Raw genomic sequence first — 19,039 nt, forward strand, 5'->3', positions numbered from 1 at the left:
GGGGTTGACGCAACACCTGCCTTCCCGTCGCCCACAGACAGACAGTGGACACGGGGCCTCCAGACACTGAGAACTCCCACGCTGTGTCCATTCGCATGGACCCTGCCCACTTCTCCTCAAAACCAACCCCTTTCGTCCACCCTCAAGACAACGTCCTCTAGCCAGAGCTGACGGGTGGAGCCCGTACAAGCCAGCAGCAGCAGCAGAAGCTGGGGTGGATGTTTGGCCCTGACCTGGTGTCACACGCACCCGCCGTGGGCAAAGTGCCCTCCCAGGAGACAGTGAGCGCACGCACGATGGGCTCTCTGTTCGGGACGACGCCCTGCCCAGTGACTGCTGGGAAACCCACCACGGTCCAGCGGCAGCCCTCCTGTTCGGATTCCTGCCCACCTCCCAGAGGCGGCGGGCAGAGGGAGGTGGCTGGGGATGCTACGCAACTGCCTGGCTCCTTTGCTGCCCCCCCCCCCCCCCCCCCCCTGGCTGCCACAGGCCCCTTACTGCTCCGAGCCGCGTCTGTGTCCTGGTTGGCTCTAACCACTTCCCGGCAGATCTCCTCCAGCCACAGCACAGCTCCCGGATCTCCCGTCCCCTGGAAAATTGAGAGATGGGAGAAGAGAGCCCAGACTGCTGCCCCTGGTTCCCGAGCCCAGCCGCCCAGCCGTAGGCACAGCAGTCCCCACTGTCCCCCACCCCAGCCCTGCCGTGGCCTGTGGCTCCCGGGGACAGCTGCCAGGCTCAGAAGGCTCCCTCCTGCTCCGCTTTCAGGCCCCACTCGGCTTGGCCACGGCACCCCCAGAATGCTCTTAAACCCCCAGGCCCCACCACCCTGTCAACAGCTGACTGCCCTGCCTCTGTGCCACAGTCACGTCCAGAGAGCCCGCACGATGGTGCCACCTCCCGGCCCCTATACCCCATGCCCTTGGCATCAATTCACAGCTCCTCAGGCCAGCCCTGGCCTTGGCCATGGCCGTCTCCTTCCCAGCCCTGCTCCAGCCTTCGCTACGGGTCCGGGGAGCCCGCCCCTCCCACCGTCAGGCTGGTTCCCCCACTGTTTCACCCTCCCCCAGCCAGACTCTACCCCCTGCAACCCCCCCCACCCCCAAAAAAACCAGGCTGCTCTAAGCGCCAGCCAGCGCTCCAGAGAGCTTCCCCGGGAGCTGCCATCACACAGCCCAGGAAACGACCTTGACAGAGAGCACCCACCAGCGCTAGCTAGTGTCACTCCATATCATCTCACTCACACCCCCAACTCCAAGGTCAGGTCACTGTTGTCACAAGTTTGTAGGCGAGGAAACCAAGGCACAGAGAGGGTACATAATGTGCAGGGACAGCCCGCCAGGACGCAAACTCTAGCTGTCTGGCCCCAGCCCTCGACCCTCGACCACGCTGCATACAGCCCGTGCCCAGGAAGTTATAGGTCCCAAACCATGCCACGTTCTGCAGCTTATATGCGTTCTACCCCCACTCCAGGAGGCACGGAGGGCCAGGGCCTTGCAGTGCTAAGTGTTACAGGCGAGTGAGGGGTTTGCTGGAGGTCCCATGTCACTAATGTCACAGCGGGATGTCTAGCCTAGTGCTGTGCCTCCAAGGCCCGCGCTTTTCCCACCCCCCACCCCCATCCCAGTGCCCGGCCCAGGGGCCACATCAGAACCCCTCCTGCCCCCACCCCCAAAGACAGTGACCACCAGGTCGGGGCTCTCCCAGGGTGCAGAGTGGGCACAGCTCTACCCACAGGGGCTGTCTTCCTGCCCTGGTGACCCACGTGGCCAGCCCAAACCTCACCTGGGCCTTCTGCCTTCTGGCTGCCACCAGGAGGAGGTGGTACCGGGGGGCGACAGGGAGGCTGACGTCCAGGCGAGCCGCAGGAAGCAGCAGGGCCGACAGGGTCTTCTCAGGGCTGCCCTGCTCCAGGGCCTCGTTGATGAGGCTGACCGCAAGGACCTCTGGGAAAGAGATCCGGGTGGCAGAGGGCCAGGCTTACGGCTAAGACACAGGGCTGCCCACGGGGGCCGTCCTCCCCGGCTCAGACGCCACTCACGATCGGTCTCCTCCTGCACCTGGGCGTTGACCCGGCTCACGGTGGCCTGCAGGTCGTTCCAGCTCAGGAAGGCCCCGCCTCGCCCACGTGCCTGTCGCAGCTGGACCAGAGCATCAAAGTAACTGGTGGCAGGGTGGGCGACACACGCGCGTCAGCCAGAGGCCGGGGGCTTTCGAGGCACCCTCCTCACTGGGCCCAGCACACCAGCCTCTAGGCTCTCTTCTGTCCCCCGGGGCTGTGCTCTGGCCCCTCCGCTGGCTCCTCCCTGACCTCTAACACGGGAGTGTCACGGGGCTCCGCCTTGGCCCTCTCCCCACACTCATGTCCCAGGTGACCTCACCTCATTTCATCTCATGGCCTCAAATACCAGATGCTAACGACCCCCCAAAAGCACACGTCCAGCCCAGCGTCCCCCTTGGCGTCGCCAGGTGAATGCCTGATAAGCACCTCGGACCTGCAGCTCACACCCGGCCCCCGGCTCACCCTGCGTCTCCCAGCGCGGTAACCGTTCACGCCCACCTGCGAGGCCAGGTCTGGGAGTCGTGCCTGACCGGTTCTCTCTCACCCCACACCCAGCACATGAGCAGGTCCTGTCAGTGCGGCTTTCAGAGCAGACCTCCAACCTGGCTCCTTTTCGCCACGTCCTCTGGAGCGCCCTGGGCCAAGCTCCACCATCTCTGCCCGGTCACTCCCAGATGCCTGTCAGGCCCCCCGGTTCCCCCTCTAACCTACAGCCAGCTCCCAGCACAGCAGCACAGCGATCCTGCTAAAGCAGGTCAGCTGTCGGTCCTCCCACGCTCGGAGTGGAAGCCAGGGCTTCCGCCGCCACCTCCCGTTCTCGTCCACTCGGCCAGGTGGCTTCCAGGTGTGCTCCGAACACCCAGCACACCTTCCAGGGCTTGTGCCCCAGCGCCTGGCGGCAACCACTTAGACCCTAGAGGTCCCTCTCGAAATGACCCCCTTACCCAAGAGGCCTGCTGCAGCCACCCTGAATGAAACGGACAAACCGCCCGTCTCTCCCCCATCCCACCTTTGCCCCTAGCACCCCGCTTTACTCTGGGCCACAGCGCTTCTCTTCAGGTCACCTGATGTGCTGGCTTTGGTCCGCCTCCCCCACTAGCACATGAGTTTGAGAGAGTTTCATTTGCTCGCTCTGCCCCCAGGCCCTAGGACAGTACTTGGCCCCTGAGTGGGAGGGAGGGATGACTGTGACTCCACCACCCCCGGGAAAGGCAGATCAAGGGGCGGTGAACAGAGGTGGGCCTGGGAATAGGGCAGCGAGTAGAAGGCTCGCCTCTGAGCAGAACTCGGGGTGCCGACCTCATCCCCACCACCCCTCATCCTCAACGTGGGGCTCAACCCTCCTTACCGCTGAGCGTTCTCGCCCTCCACCTCGGTCAGGCCCGTGGCGGGGTCTGCCAGACTGTTCCAGAAGCCGCTGGCATCTCCGGCCTCCAGGGCCCGGTTGATCAGGACCACAGCTGAGAGCATCTCCACAGCCACAAACAGCTCTTCCTGGCCCAGCTCCTGCAAAGCGGGGCTGGTGAAGGGCCTGGGCCGCCCTGCCCCCTGCCCCCCAATGCTTCTGCACCTCAGTGTCTCTGTCCCAAAACCCCAACGGCCCGATTCATTCAGTAACAATCACTGCACGTTTGAGAACGCTGACTGTGTGCTCAATGTATATGTCACACACGTTGCCATTTAAATTTCATAACAAGCCAGTGAGGTAGGTGCCATTAGGATCCTCATGTCACAGATGAGCCCAGAGTCAAGTCACAGAAGGTGAGCCCAGCTCCTGAGTCCAGTGGAGCTACGCCCACCCACGGGCACCCAACCAGTGGGCTCTGCCAGCTCCCTTCCGGCGCCTTCCGCGCACCAAGAACTGCACTAGGCCCCGGCACACAGGAGGAAGTTAAGCAGGCACCACCACCTGTACCACAGCCGGGGGCGCCTCCTTTCACACACCTGCTTATGCTGCTCCCCCTGTCTGTCTGGGGCACCCTTCCTGTCCCCCCCAGACAGAATATTGCACACAATAATAATAATAATAATAACAATAATGGCTAAAACCTACACGCCAGGCATATTTCTAAGCACATACATTAACGCGTTTAATCGTTACAACAATCCCATGAGATAAATATATTACTGTCCCCATTTGATATATGAATTGAGGGCCAGAGGAGGCACATAACTTGCCCACGGTCGCCTGTCCGGAAGTGGCAGAGGGGGACAGCGCAGGCCAACTGGCTCCACCACTTCAGTCACTCTGCTCTGTGCCCCTCCTGAGGGTGGGACCTGGATTGGTGCTCTCGAAATGCCTGCGTGGGTGTCCTCTTCCAGGAACTTTCCAGACTGACCCCTGGCTCTGCTCTCTCTACTCCCCTACATCACTGCCCTGTCTCTGCCTGGACCCTCAGGGGTGTTCTCAGTTGTCTAACGGACCGGAGTCCCTCTCGCCTCACTGTCAGAGGCCTATGGACGGGGATGAAGTGGGCAGCAGAGCTGCTCAAAGCACGGGCTGTAAGTACACTCAGCGTCGCGTGCTCTGCACTGCCAGCCACACCTGTCAGGTGAGGGACTCAGCACTGGGCCTCAGTCTCCTCATCTCTAAAACAGAGACAGTACTTACCTGATAGGATTCTTTCAAGGAGAGAATGAGTGTGTATAGTAGTTGCTGCTCAGGGAATTATACTATACTCGGGGGGCAAGGCTGGTGGCCGCCCTGTCCCCTAACCTCTGCCCGCACCTAAGTGGACCCTCAGCGGCTGCTCCAGGCGGGCTACCTGGCCCCTCCCCTTGACTGGAAACCCAGAGCAAAACCCCGCGTTTCTGGGCCTTACCCCCTGCCGCTGCCGCTGGAGCTCTGCCAGCTCCTGCTGGTACACAGCCGAGGCCTCGGGGTGCACGGGGGGCAGCTGGGCCTCGGGGCTCATCAGCTCCTTCACGGTGTCAGCAGCCACGCCCCTCTGGATGGCTCTGTTGATTCTCCTCACAGCCTGGAGCACTGCAGGAGGAGCGGGGGGCTGCACGGGCTGACCACTCCGAGCCAGCTCTACTCTCCTGGCCAGCCAGGCGGTGCTGGCACCTCTGGGCCGAAGTGGCCTGTCACTACTCGCGAAGACTAGTCTGCTAGGCTCAAAAACTGTTCAAGAGGACGAGGGGCTGGGACACTCCGAGAAGAGGCTCTGGAGGAGCCACCTGTCGGGCCCAGGAGGCAAGTAGCTGAAAGGACATGCCGACTGGCTGGCGTGGCAGCGGCGGTGAGCACGAGACTGGCAGGAGGCAATGGAGCACAACTAAGGTGCGGTTAGAGGCAGTTCCAGGGTGGCCAGATCATGACAACACAGAGGAATAAAGAACAAGCTCCGTGGTGGAGCCCTTTGGGCTGCAAAGGGCCTGGGCCATCAGCGCAGTTTTAGCCTTAACCACCGGGGCTCATAAAACGGCCAGTGGACACGGCCATGGCACGGGCATCAAGGAGTCCACAGCTGTGGGGGAATAAGGACACAAACGGCCACCGTGCATGCTGGTGAGACAGTAGGAAGACCTCACAGAGGACGAAGCGTGAAGGCAGCGCTGGAGGATGTCTTCACCTGCTTTCGCAGGGAAAAGGGGGAAATGGAACCCAGAGGCCCCGAGGCCTGGTTGCGGGACAGGCTGGGGACAGTTGAGAAAGAACAGCTTGTCTGGCTGACGGGGTGGGGAGAACTCGAAAGGTCTTATCTACCACGCTGAGGAGACGGAACTGGAGGCTAGGATAAGTAATGGGAGAACTCGTGGAGGTCCGAAGGTGCCCAACGGGGAGAACCAGGCCAGACCCGCGCCTGGGAGGTCACCCTGCAGCAGACACACACTGAGGCCAGCCGCAGCCAGCAGCAGCCTGGGGGCTGTGCAGTGTCTACGAGCTTAGACAGAGGTGCCTGGCTACAGAGCGACCTCAGCCAGGACGGACGGAGTGCGGCTCGTAACCGGCCTGGTACCCACGGGCGGCGCGGGCTCCCTCTGCCGCCGTCTCTCTTCACTCCTGTTACTCAGACCCATCCCCTCGGATGGAGACATCGCCAGCTCCCATTCTTTTAACAAAGAATTATTCTTGTTCACAATGTTTTTAGGGGAAACGGAGTTGGATCGTGAGTTTCTCTCTCACCTGAGAGGTTGCGACACTTCAGAAGGCAAAGGAACTCTAGCTAGCAGGTTGAAACTGTCAAATACGGGGGACGCGCCTACAAGGAAACTGCCTGCCCAGGAGCCCAGCGGTGCAGCACTGTCCTTATCCCTGAGGCCGCCTGGGCCCATCTGCAGTGTCCCTCCAGGCAGCCAGGACGCGGGCACACTACGCACAGGGAGACAAGGCCCCTGCCAGGCTGGCTCTCTCGGGCGGCAGCTTGCACAGTACTACAGAGACCGGGAAAGGGCTGGGTGCTCTCCCGAGAGCCAGCGACACAGCCAGGCCGGGGACGACTTACTGGCTTGCTCCCGATCACCCTTCAGGTTGGCAGCAGCCACACCAGCCTGCACCTCATCCTTCTCCAGAAGCTCCAGCAGGCCCAGCTCCTGGAAGCGGGGAGAGAGGCAGAAGGAGAGTCCTCCTGGGGCCACGCACACACGCTAGGAGCTGCCAGCTCGAGCTCCCAGACCCACCCAGGCAGCCACCCTCAGGCCCACCCACCCCCTCGGCGGACCAGCCTGGCCACCCCTCCCCATTAACCCACGTCTAGGCTCTGGCTCCAGTGCCGGGCAAGCATCTGAAATAACAACAGGCGACACAAATATAAATAGCGTCAGAGGGAACGGCAACAGCACTGCAATGAGACCGCTAAGATGAGGCCCCAGCACAGCACTGGGGGAGCCCGCCTCTGCCTGTCGATGGGCCCTGGGCCCCCAGCCAGGTTGAGAGACTCAGACGGCAGAAGATGACTGGCCTGGCCCATCAGGCCTTGGTGCTTTAACCACTGAAATGTGTAGTCAGCACTTACTGGATACAAAGAACTAACAGAGGCGATGCCTAAGGAAGAGGCCCCCGATCCTGGTGGGACAGAGGTAGCAGGTGATAGACAGAGCCTGACCTGTGCTTTCTGCTCTCTGTCTGAGCTCAGCTGTTCCAGGTACCAGTCAGTGAAGTCTCTCCTCAATCCTCGCAGGGCCAGGGCGGGGTCCCGAAGTGCCTCCAGCAAGGCCTCGGGGCTCTGTCTCTCCAGGGCGTCATCAACAACCTCTAGCGCCCCAAGGACTGGAAAAGACAAGACCCCACAATAGGCAGTGTGGGCAAGGCCCCCGCCACATCCCCAGCTCAGCCCTAGAAGCCTGCCCTTGTCCTGCTGACCGGAGCTACGCCCACCCCTGCCGCCTGGGCTCCCGGAGCCCGACTGGTCCAGGCCCAATCCTTCAGCCTGATCTGCAGAGCCTTCCTATCTCACCTCCGCAGACCCTGAGCACATCCTGACCCAAACAGGCAGAGGCCACTCCATCCTGCGCCTTCGAGCGGCCCCTCCCACTCTGACCTCCCTCTCCCCCATCCATTCTCCATGCACTTCTGGAAGAACCCTGTGTCCTCTCCATGGACCTCCATCCAAACAGAAGCCCCCTCGACAGGGACTTCCTCAGACACTGCTGGCTGAAAGGCAGAGCACACGCTGCCTGGCCTCTGGCCCTTCCCTGAGATGAGGGTTGGCCGTGAGGCCTGCGAGCCTCTCACGGCAGGGGCTCACCCTGAGAGCACCCGCCAGCGCCTCTTGGCGTCTCTCTTACCATTGACATGGTTGATGTGGCCTTGGATTTCGGCCTGAGTTAAGTAGCGGTCATAGACATCCTGGCTTTCTCCATCACCCTGCAAATACCACACACATCGAGAGGAACCCGGGAAAACCAATTCAATTCCTCCACCCCCCCACCCCGCGTCTATACCTATTTCTTCTTCTGGGGGCTTTCTCAAGGCCAAAGGTCAGTCTGGCCGGGAGGAATCTGGGGGAAGTTGTGGGGTCCAACCCCCTGGCACTGACATCGTTAAGCCAAACCAACCTTTGGAGCCTCCAGTCCAATGTCATGTGGCTCTACACTGAGTCTCTCACGGCCCTCACCGAAGACCCCCGCCACCCAAGCCTCTTCTCCCGTCTTCTCTTCCAAAGTCTCACGATTCTCCCAAGTTCCTCTCCCATTTCTCTAAGCAACTTTGGACGCTCGAGACAGAGCAGACAGTCCCGGCCTCATCGCCTCCCAGGCCCCCCGCTTTCAGCCCCTGCCGCCCAAGGCTGCTTACGCGGTTCCTGGCACTGGCAGCCTTCTCCATCTTGGCCTGGGCCAGCAGCTCCTGGTAGATGGCTGCCAGGGGCTCTCGAAGGTTCCCCAGCAGAGCGCTGGGGTTCTGCAAGGCAGCCAGGGTGTCCTCGACCACCCCTGCTTCCACTGCCTCATTGATGGCAAGGACAGCTGCGTGGACTTGCGGGGGAAGGGCGGGGAGACAAGGTCAGGAGGCCAGGGCACACCCCAGGCCAGCTGCAGGCCACTCGGACACCAACCCCTTTTCCATCCACGGGGGTCAGGCGAACCAGGCAGCCTGACGGCCCTGCCTGAGGACAAGAGGCGTGCAGAAGCCACTGAGGGCTCGAGGCTGAGTCCCCCCATTCTCACTGAGTCCCTACCTGCAGCCTCATCCACCGAGAGCTCGCTGGCCAGGATGCCCCCGATTTTGCTGAAGGCAGGCAGCTGGAGGCCATACTTAGCCAGTTCCGAGGCCATGTTGCTGAGTTCCTCGGCTGCAATGACACCCAGGTGCCCTTCATCAGCCAGAGCCCCAGGGCTGGCCCAGAACGCTGGTGAGAGGGAGGGTGCCAGGCTTACCTGTGAATTTCACCTTCCCGTATAGGTCATGGATCTGAGGAGCCAGTCCCAGCCGGAAGAGGAAGAGGCTGGGGAAGAACAGAGGCTCTGAGGCCTATTTGTTTGGACACGCTGCTCATAGGAGTTTGCAGGACATACTGTGGGGACCTGCAGAGGGACCCACTCAGCAGCTCACGCCATCAAGTCACCCCCAGCCACAGGGAGAGAAGTCATCGGAAGGCAGAGCTGGGCAAGTGCTACAGAAGACAAGCTGCTGTGGGAGGCCGGGGTCGGGAAGGCCTCAGAGATGGGCATGTGGCACCAGCAGGTCACCGGACGGGCACGGAGGGCAGGAAGGGACCAGGGAGCCACTGAGCCAAGGCACAGAGGCTTGAAAGGACCCGGGAAACCAAGTCAGGAAGACATGGCATGGAGGACACAGGAGCAGCTCCATCACTCCCTGTAGTTCAGCCACCTCGGGGCCAGTGGCTGGCTGTCAGAACCCAACAGCCCTTGCCACTCACACTAAGTGACATGCACGTGACACTCTTGATGGGCCCTGTGTACCCCAGCCCCCTCCCTGCCTGCTCTTGTCCTTCACCCACAGGCACGCAGAGGTCCCACAAACATGCACATAGTGTGACCACAACCGCACAACCCTAGCGCCTCCCCTGAGACGTGGGCCCCAAGGTCCGCCCCATACCCTCCCTCCCGCTGCAGCGTTTCTCGCTGACTGTTGGCCGCGTCCACCCACAGGAACCAGGGTGATGGAAGTTTGGGGTCATCACCTGAGCGCGTGGATACAGTAGACCACCCGGGGCATGTTCTTCTTGTCATAGATGTCCGTGGTCTCTGGGAAGAAGGTCTGTGGGGAAAGCAGCCGGTTACTGCCACCGGAGACCGTGCCAGGTCTGCAACCTGGGCTGTGTGCTCCTCTGTGGCCTGGGCTCCTAGTCAGTCTCTCCAACCATTTACGGACAGCCCCGGAGGAAGAAAGGCAACGGGGAGACATACTAAGCCAAGACCCAGCCCCAGGTTAACCAAACACCAGACAAGGCCAGCGAGGTGACAGGAAGCAGGAGAAACGGGCCCCGTGCCTCCTGCACACACGGTCAGCCGGTGCCCCCACCGTGGACTCATGCCGGGGAGCTGACCAGGCTCTCAGAGGGCCCAGTGGGGCATACACTGTCAAGGACCACAGAGGGGTCGGGCCATGTTGCCCGTCTCCAACCAGAGGCCTCTGATCAACGGCAGGCCCTCCGGGAGGAACCGAGTCACCCGGGCACACCTTTCCATGCCGCCTGGCAACTGCGATGACGTCTAACCTCAGTCCTTGTCAGTACTTTAGAGTCATAAGAAAGGACCAAATCTAGAGACCTGAGTGCTCCCACCCCACCAAGGACACGTGGCCTCGACTGCTCCCGCCTCCCACCAAAGCGTCTTTCTTTACTTTTATGTCCTTGTCTTAGGATTCTCTTCTGCAGCGAAGAGAGACAAAGCGGAACGAAATCACAGGGTAGAATCCTCTCGTGCCTTACGAGCGTAGCCCTTTGTGATGCACATAGGGAACTCGCTATCATGTCAGCCTCCTGAAAACCTTATAAGGTAGACAGGCCGGGATTTCACACCCGTTTTACAGATGAGGAGCCAGTTGAGATCCTGAGTGACAGGACACGCAGCAGTTGTCCAGGTGGCAGGGGGGCCTGGGCTTCCAAGTGCCCTCTACGGACGTGGTGTGGCCTGCTTCCCGCTATGAAATTCCGGTGGGAAGACAGCTGCCCAGCATGAGCTCTGTCTCCTGCGTTACACAGGGGCCCACTGCCTAATGGGAACAGGCAATGTGGGCCAGGAAGCCTTCACCCCCTTTCACCGCCAGGGAAGCAGAGGCAGGGACTCAGTCACCAGGGTCAAGGACACACAGCCCCAAGGAACTTAAACCCTCCAATTAAGTTAGTTTAGAAGACACGTGGAGATGGGGGCTACAGGGTGCCAGGGAGATCAAGTGTGTGCGGTAAGGGTTGGGGGTCTGGTGAAGAGTAAAGATGAACCCCAGTCCTGAGGCCCGGCGTTACCGGAGGCAGACCGATGTGGGCGATCGCGGACAGCCAGAAGTTAATGTTGTCTGTATGGCGGAAATGCAAGCCAGTTGCCTGAATGGAAAAGAAAGAGAATCTATTTCCACAGTTCCCAGGGTTCCCCATGAGCACGGCCCAGACGACAGCTTGGAGATTCGAGGAACTGGGGGGCGGTCAGAGGGCCCTGCCCCGTGGTGGACTTCCCCACTCCCGCTCCCCCAGGATGGAGACACACACACGGACATAAACCACCAGAAACGGGCGACCCGGCGGGACGTGTCGGGACGGGGCACAGGGATGGGTTAGCAATCTAGTGAGGCTTCCTAGAAAAGGGGAGTGCAGAGCTGGGGTGCGAAAGGTAGGCTGGCTGGGGCACAGGGACAGGCAGTGCGCCCAGGGTACCTTCAGGGTGGCGAAGCCCTCAAGCCTGAGTGTAGGCTGTGGGCAGAAAAGTCAGCTTGGAGGTCTCACAGCAGGGGTCTCAAAGCCCCCCAGCGGGTGTCCTCTGCTGCTAAGGCTAACACACGCCATCTGGCCGGGAGACACCCAGCACTACGGGTAGTCCTCCCAAGTATCCAGGCTCGCAGTTATGATGTGGCCCCCCTACTCTCACAGCTGCGAGGGGAAGGGGTTGTTTGAGAGGAGGAAGGGAGAAGGGGGGGCCCTATGTTCCCCACCTGGTACCGCAGCTGCTCCACGTCATAGATCTTCTTCAGGGGAACCACGGAGGGTGCAAAACAGTGGCCCAGCTTGGCCAGCAGCACCCCATTCCGGAGGCTCTCCTCCAGCTCCACTGGGGACGGCAGCGCCTCCCTCAGGCAGGCCTCCATCCAGCTGAGAGCACGGGGACACGGGAGCAAGCTGTCACCGCTCTGGCCGGCCACCGCAGCTCGTCCTAACTCCCCTCATCCCCTCGGCATCCCACTCCCTGCCCACTGCCTGGCTCCTGCCACCTTCTCCCAAGCTGCCCCGAACATCTGGACTGGCCACTCGTCGGCTCCCACCAGCCTGAAGTCCTCCCCGGAGAGCTCCTAAACGGCCCGCCTTCAGTGGGGCTTACACAGGCGCTTACGTTACACAATGCAACCCCTCACGCAATCTGCTTCTGCACTGACTGCTGGACCAAATGGAGGGTGCTCACTTGTGTCACTGTCATGTGCTCGGAGAGCCCAGGTGCAGAAAGGTCACGTCGGCCTGAGCGGCCTACTCAGCCCATAACCCAGCTCTCTGATGATGGTGAGGGCAGTGGACGGGAGGGGGCAGCACGAAGGGACAGAAAGGTCACAGCCGAGGACTCGGGAGGCCTGCTTTCCACCCCATCTCCCCACCTCACCTGAACCTCAGTTGCAGAGTCTGCAAAATGAAGGCCCACCACCTTACTCCCTGTGCCAGGGCAGCTGCCAGGGTTCAATGCGCTAAAGGGCGTGAGAACACTTTGAATATAAATGCTGACGGTTGTGTGAGGGAGAAAAAGGGCTCCTCTGATGGGCCCTGCGAGCTTCTCCACAGATCAGGTCTATGGGAAAGCAGCTGTTTTCAAAGACACAGCTAGTCGCAGGTCACCTCACGCCGTCCACTGCAGACACCTGATTTCCTGTCTAGCCATCCTACCTGCTTTTATGCAGAACATTAAAAATATACTATTGACTAAAAGGAAAGAATTAAGCATTTATCCTGCTTTTAGAGCCAACATCCATTTACAGGAAATATGGGACAGGGAGGAACAAGTGGAATACAAGAAAGTGAAGACACACAGCCAGAATGTGGGGTGCTCTCCAGGCAAATGACCTGGTTTCTTCCACAAGCCGGTGACACAAAGCATTGAAAAGTGGCTGTTCTAGATTAAAGGAGACTTAAGAGATATAATGACCACATGTAATATGTGAACTTTTTGAGGTCCTTATTTGAATAAGTCAACTATAAAAATGGATTTTTTTTTTTTTAAAGACAATCAGGAAAATTTGAAAACGGCCTGGGTATTGACCTTCCGAGCATTAACGGCTTCACTGGGCTGAGAATGGCTCGTGGTTATGTAAGCAAATGCCCCTATATTTTAGAGGCACGCCCTGAGGCGTGTGAGCGGTAAAAGGAGGTGAGGCTGTCTTTGTTCGCAGATGGCAAGATGGTCTATGTAGAAAATCTGAACGAACTGACCAAAAAACTCGGAGATCCGACAAGCAATCCCAGCAAGGCTGCAGGACACAGGGTTAACAGACAAAAGCCAGCGGCTTTCCTTTCCTGTATACCGGCGACCAACAAGTGGAACTTGAAATTACAAACAGTGTCATTTACATCAGCACCCCCGAAATCACATGCTTAGCCTACATCTAACAGCATACCTACAAGACCTATAGAAGGAAAACTATAAAACTATCATCAACAAAATCAAATCACTAAATAAACAGACAGATATTTCTGTTCATGGATAAGAAGACTCAATATTGTTAAGATGTCAGTTCTTCCCAACTTGGCCTATAGGTTCAGTGCATTCCCAACCAGAATCCCAGGTAGTTACTTTGTGGATATTGACAAACCGATTCTCAAGTTTATGTGGAGGCAATAGACCCAGAATAGCCAACGCAATATTGAAGAGGAAGAAGAACACAGGTGGAGGACGCGTGCTACCCGTCTTAGCCATGATAATCAAGACAGGGTGGGATTGGGGAAAGAACAGACAAGTAGCCTAATGGAATCGAACAGAGAGCCCAGACACAGACCCACATAAACACTGTCAACTGCTCTGTGACGAAGGCGCAAAGGCAATGCAATGGAGAAAGGACGGTCTCTTCAAAAAATGGAGCTGGCACAACAGGACATCCACATGCAAAAACTGAATCTAAACATAGACCTTACACCCTTCACAAAAACCAGCTCAAAATGGAGCAACAGCCTAAATGTAAAACACAAAACTATTGGGTTGTCGGGAAAGTCATGACGCATTTTTGCAACAAAAAACATAGAAAAAATATGTCATGACTTTTCCGACAACCCAATATTAAACTCCTAGGAGAAAACCTAGACAACCTTGGGTATGGCAATGACTTTTTAGACACAACAAAGGCGTCATTCTTTTTGTTTTTTTAAATTTTATTGGGGAACAGCTATGGTCATTGGTCATACATTGCTTTCATGCTACAATGGTAGAGTTGACTCTTTTAAGGAGGGCGCAGCTCACAGTGCCCATGCGGGGATCGAATTGGCAACCTTGATGTTATCAGCACTGCGATCTAACCAACTGAGCTAACCGGTCACCACCAACACCGCCAAAGATATCATTCTTGAAAGAAATAATTGATAAGCTAGACTTCACTAAAATTAAAGACTTCTACAAAAGACAATGTTAAGAGAATGAGAAGACAATCCAGGCCGGGAGAAAATATTTGCAAAAGATGAACCTGATAAAGGACTGTTATCCAAGATATACAAACAACTGTCAAAATGCAACAGTAAGAACACAAACAACCCGATTAAAAAATGAGCCAAAAACCTGAACAGACACCTCACCAAAGAAGACATGCAGATGACAAATAAGCACGTGAGAAGACGCTCCCATCTTAGGTCGTCAGGGAACGCAAATTAAAACAGCAATGAGATCCCAATATACAGCTATTAGAATGGCCAAAATCTGGAACGCTGACGACACCAAATGCTGGCGAGGACGTGGAGCCCCAGGAACTATGGTGGAGATGCAAATGGTGCAGCCACTTTGGAAGGCAGTTTGGCGGTTTCTTACAAAACCAAACACGCTCTCACCATATGACCCAGCAATCGTGCTCCTTGGCATTTACCCAGAGGAGCTGAAAACCTATGTCCACACAAAAGCCTGCACACAGATGTTTACAGCAGCTTTGTTCATAATTGCCAAAACTTGGATGCCACCAAGATGTCCTTGGTGAATAGATTAGTAAACTGTGCTCCATCCAGACAACGGAATATTATTCAGCAAAATAGAAATGAGCTATCCAGTCATGAAAAGACATGAAGGAACCTTAAATACATATTATTATGATTCCAATTACACGACATTCTGCTAAAGGCAAAACTATGGAGACACTAAAGAGATCAGTGGTAGCCAGGGGCCCGAGGGGAGGGCGGGATGAACAGACAGAGCACAGAGGAATTTAGGGCAGTGAAAGAATTCTGTGTGACCCTATAATGGTGGACACGTGTCACTGAACATGTGTCCAAACCCACAGAATGTACACCACCAAGAGTGACCCTCATGTCGACTATGGGCTCTGGGTGACAGTGATGTCAGTGTTGGTTCATCCATCGTAACAAACGTCCCCTCCGGTGGGGATGTTGATAATGGGCGAGGCTGTGCCTGGGGGGTGGGGGGGAGGGGTATGTGGGAAATCTCTGTACCTTCCTCTTAATTTTGCTGTGACCCTAAAACTGCTCTATAAAAATAAAGTCTTAAAAAAAAAAAGCTCTTTCCACTCTCCCTTTCCCATGGAACGGACGCTGTCCTTTCCCATCTGCCCTGGGGGCAGGTGCTGGGGTGGGCAGCGTGGGGGGGGGACCACGGCAAGGAGGCAGGGCTTCCACTCACCGCTTGGCCTCCTCCAGCCGGCACAGGTACTGGTAAGCCACGTTCTGCCGCCTCTGCTCGTCCATCTCCTCAGCTGTGAGGCGGTCACCTGAGATGCGAGGGGGGTAAGGCCGCGAAGGCGCATTTGACAGAGGCTTAGAGCGCTGACTCTTCCTCGTAACAGACTGTCCTGGGCAACTCTGCTCAGAGGCCGGACGCATCTCCTGTATCTCCCTCCTCCCAGGAGAGCCTGGCTCCGCCCTTCTGCCCCCTCCAGCAAAGCTGCCCTAGTCAGCGCCCTGTGGAGGGGGGCTCTCCACCCTTGAACAGGGGGTCCTTCTGTCTCAGAGGCATCTCTCCCCATCCTCTCCAGCCATCGTCCTGACCGCCTCCTCCTTCCCAAATCCACTTCACGGCCCCTCCCTCAGGCCTCCCAGCAGGGATGTCCAGATCCCTCCTTGGCTGGGAACTTAGCCCCTTATTTTATCCCTTAGGCTCTGAGTTCTCCAAGAACAGGGCTTGTGTCCTCAAGTACTCTCCCAGCGGCTAGGCTAACGGAACCAACTATGGTAGGACTCATCATGCAACAGCCATTCGTTCACCCAGAACCCCCACATGTCAGGCCCTGGGCAGGTGGACCCCAGGACAGCATGTAGGGAAAAAACTCCAACCTCACTTGGGTAGGTGTGATTACAGCCCATGGACAGTCTATGCAAGCAGCAGAGGAAGCGAAGGATTCTACCAGTGAGATGCGCCTTAGAGAATATTAAAGAAAGAACAGGTGGAAATGGGGGAAAGGCAGTTCAACAGGGAGAACCGCGTGGAAAAGGCCAGTCACTTGGGACTAAGTGAAAGGACAAAGAATTTCCAAAGATCACAAAGGTGATATCTTTACTCTTCTTTTTGGTATTGGTCACCGGAGGAGGGACATAATCTCCAGGTTAAATTAAAATGCAGACTATACTCTGACCCCCAAACTCAAGAGCAGAGAATCCCTTAAATGAGACGGCATTCATATTCTGCCTTTAACCACAGCCCCCCTTTATCCTTCCTCCTCTCCCCCAACTCTCTAGTCTCCTCCGGGAAGACAAACACAGAATCAGGATGAGAGAAAGCTATACACGCACACCAAGAAAATAAACTCAGAGGGCTTGAAAAGAGACAGACCGTAGCCAATCTGTCTTTGCCTCAACACTTCATGTCATTCCCACTGTTTATCTTATTTCTTTTTATTATATATCCTGCAATGATCTGGGGGAGGGGCAGGGCTTATTTGAATTGGCAGTTCACACACACACACACACACGCACGCCCACACACACACACACACACACACACACACACACACACACACGCGCCCTCCGTGTTCAGACTTGAAAGCACTGGCCAACCGCAGGAAATCCAGCAGTTCCTCCGAGGGGGTGTGCAAGGAACAAGTGTTGGTTGTCAGTTGCTAAGCATGGAAAATAAACCAGTAAGTGAATGACATCACCTCAGAGTTATGAATTCAGGACTCTGAGAGACGGGCGGGGCTTTGTACAGACACACACAGTTTAAAAAAAAAAAAAGAAAAATCAGCCTTCCTGCTCTCCTCAGGTCTGGAACTAGCTTTCCTTCAACAGATCGCTGGACATGGACTTTGCTTTCTGAAATCTAATGGAGGGGAAGGGAAAAGGGTTGGAGGAGATTTTGCCTTTCATTCAGAAGGTCCGATGGGAACCTTTTTGCAGCCCCATCTTTCAGACCCAAGGATGTCTTCCTAGAGCGGTGGTTTTGAAAGTGTGGCTACCTGCATCACAGTTACCTGGGGTGAGGAAGAAGCACGTGCAGGTTATGGCCCCCCACCCAGACCTGGGGACCTGATGCTCTGGGAGAAGGCTCGTGAATTTGCATTTTAAACACGCTCCCCTGGTAATTCTGGCACCCTGAAGTTTAACAGACACTGTCTCAAAGAGGCATCAAAAAGTCAAGGAGCCCCCTGTGGGGGTCCAAAAAATAAGTTTCCTCCCACCTTTTAAAGTCTTCTGGCTAGGCTAATCATCAAATTAACGGGGGGGGGGGGGGGGGGGGGGGACGACGACAGAGCAACAAAAGAAAATGTCCCAAGTTGATTACGGGTGTACATGTGGATGTATGTGTGCCGTAAGAATATGACACCCCAAGAGGCATTAGGCAGTGGAGGCTAATATGCCCTTCTGGACAAAGGAGAGGGAGGCAGAGGTCTGGGATTTCACAGGGAAAGCAGGTTAAGTCACAGGTAGACGAGAAAGAGCAAACACGTGGTGAACAAGTCCATGCTGGGCCTCCCAGAAACAGTGGGACACAGGGGAGCTCAACAAACAGCCTTTGCTGGACTGCTCCCCGTCTGCCTCATTTAGTTTATAGCATGGTTGCGAGGGGATGCGCCCCTCCTTTAAGCACGTTTTCTATCTGATTTACTTTAGGCAGATAAGGGGGGAGGGTCAAAGGTTCTTTCGGAGTCTTTTGTTTCGTAACAGCTAGCTTAAAATCAATATCCCAGAAGGCATATTTTGGGGTGGCAAAGCTTTGGTCCCCCTCACCCTCCAGGTGGGTCTCTTCAGGTGTCCTTCCCTTGGTACCACTTAGCAAGCATGGCAGCCATCAGGAGCCGCTGAATTTTAAGGGGCCATCCAGATCACCCACATTCTCCCAGCCCTAGAGCCCCAGAACTTGGGAATAAGCGAGAAAACTCTTTGTAAGCACAGAAGTCGGGGAGGTTTGGCTGCTCACAGCTTTACTCCGGCCGCAGGAGTCCGGACTCAGGGCTCCCGCCCCCCATTGAGCATTGTCCCGCCGGCCCTCGCCTGGCAGGCCCCGCGCCCGCCCCCCGCCCCAACCTCCCAAGGCCACGACCCCCGCGCCCCCAACTGGCGGCACCACCGCTGGACCCTCCTCGGCCCCTTCTGACACTCACAGACAGCCCGGCCCGGGCCCGCTCCTCTCCCCTCCATGTTCCTCCTTCTCCAAGTTTGAATCTCCCGCCGCCGGCCACCGCCCCTCGCCGTAGCCAAGGTCGGACAGGACACTTCCGGTCTGCGCGCAGGGAGCCCTGGGATTTGTAGTTCCAGGCTGCGGAGGCGCGATAGCAGGTGGAGAGTACAAGAAGAGCACCGCCCGAGTGGGAGAGGGGCGCTCCCCTGACCTGCTGTCCCTCCTGGGCTCCTTCGCTGCTAAACCGTCTCGTTTCAAGTAGCCCCTGCCCCTGCCCTTGCCCCTGTCATTTCTCAAGAGCATTCCCACTAACCCCACCCCCGCTTCCTGTAGTATTCCTTGGTCCTGCTAACTTGAGGGTCGGCTTGGTGCTGTGCCCTACCTAAACTAGGTGGTGCGATGCACAGATAAAGAAGCACAGTGAGTGCCCTAAGGAAGCTTGCTGTTCTGGAATGAGTGATACATATACAGTCAAATAGATCAGAGATCAGTGATACACAGACGGAGGCGTCATCGCTGATCCCGGCTAGTGCCTCACGATTTTGTTTCTGGCAAAGCCCTGGCTACTTATAGAGGCCTTTCCCCAGGTGAGTGAGGACGTTTGCTTTCTGATGCAGGCCACCT

At 57.0% G+C, this 19,039-nt stretch overlaps 1 protein-coding gene across 1 annotated transcript in view; it reads right to left on the reverse strand.

Moving 5' to 3' along the window:
• The window catches only part of IQGAP3 (IQ motif containing GTPase activating protein 3), a 36,536-nt gene extending 18,080 nt beyond the window's left edge, over positions 1–18,456 (reverse strand). Inside the window, exons 1-16 of the mRNA XM_019662487.1 lie at positions 18,399–18,456; positions 15,485–15,572; positions 11,610–11,766; positions 10,930–11,007; positions 9,646–9,722; positions 8,879–8,946; positions 8,680–8,793; positions 8,298–8,476; positions 7,790–7,868; positions 7,108–7,271; positions 6,508–6,595; positions 4,882–5,045; positions 3,408–3,565; positions 2,039–2,160; positions 1,783–1,943; positions 499–589 (exon numbers count right to left, since the gene is read on the reverse strand). Of these exons, the coding sequence (XP_019518032.1) occupies positions 499–589; positions 1,783–1,943; positions 2,039–2,160; positions 3,408–3,565; positions 4,882–5,045; positions 6,508–6,595; positions 7,108–7,271; positions 7,790–7,868; positions 8,298–8,476; positions 8,680–8,793; positions 8,879–8,946; positions 9,646–9,722; positions 10,930–11,007; positions 11,610–11,766; positions 15,485–15,572; positions 18,399–18,435 (1,825 nt within the window). The 5' untranslated portion in view covers positions 18,436–18,456. The remainder of the gene's footprint in view (positions 1–498; positions 590–1,782; positions 1,944–2,038; positions 2,161–3,407; positions 3,566–4,881; positions 5,046–6,507; positions 6,596–7,107; positions 7,272–7,789; positions 7,869–8,297; positions 8,477–8,679; positions 8,794–8,878; positions 8,947–9,645; positions 9,723–10,929; positions 11,008–11,609; positions 11,767–15,484; positions 15,573–18,398) is intronic.
• Between the last annotated feature and the right edge of the window lie 583 nt (positions 18,457–19,039).

This window comes from Hipposideros armiger, unplaced genomic scaffold (assembly GCF_001890085.2).
Source record: "Hipposideros armiger isolate ML-2016 unplaced genomic scaffold, ASM189008v1 scaffold_378, whole genome shotgun sequence".
In the NCBI taxonomy this organism is placed as follows: domain Eukaryota; kingdom Metazoa; phylum Chordata; class Mammalia; order Chiroptera; family Hipposideridae; genus Hipposideros; species Hipposideros armiger.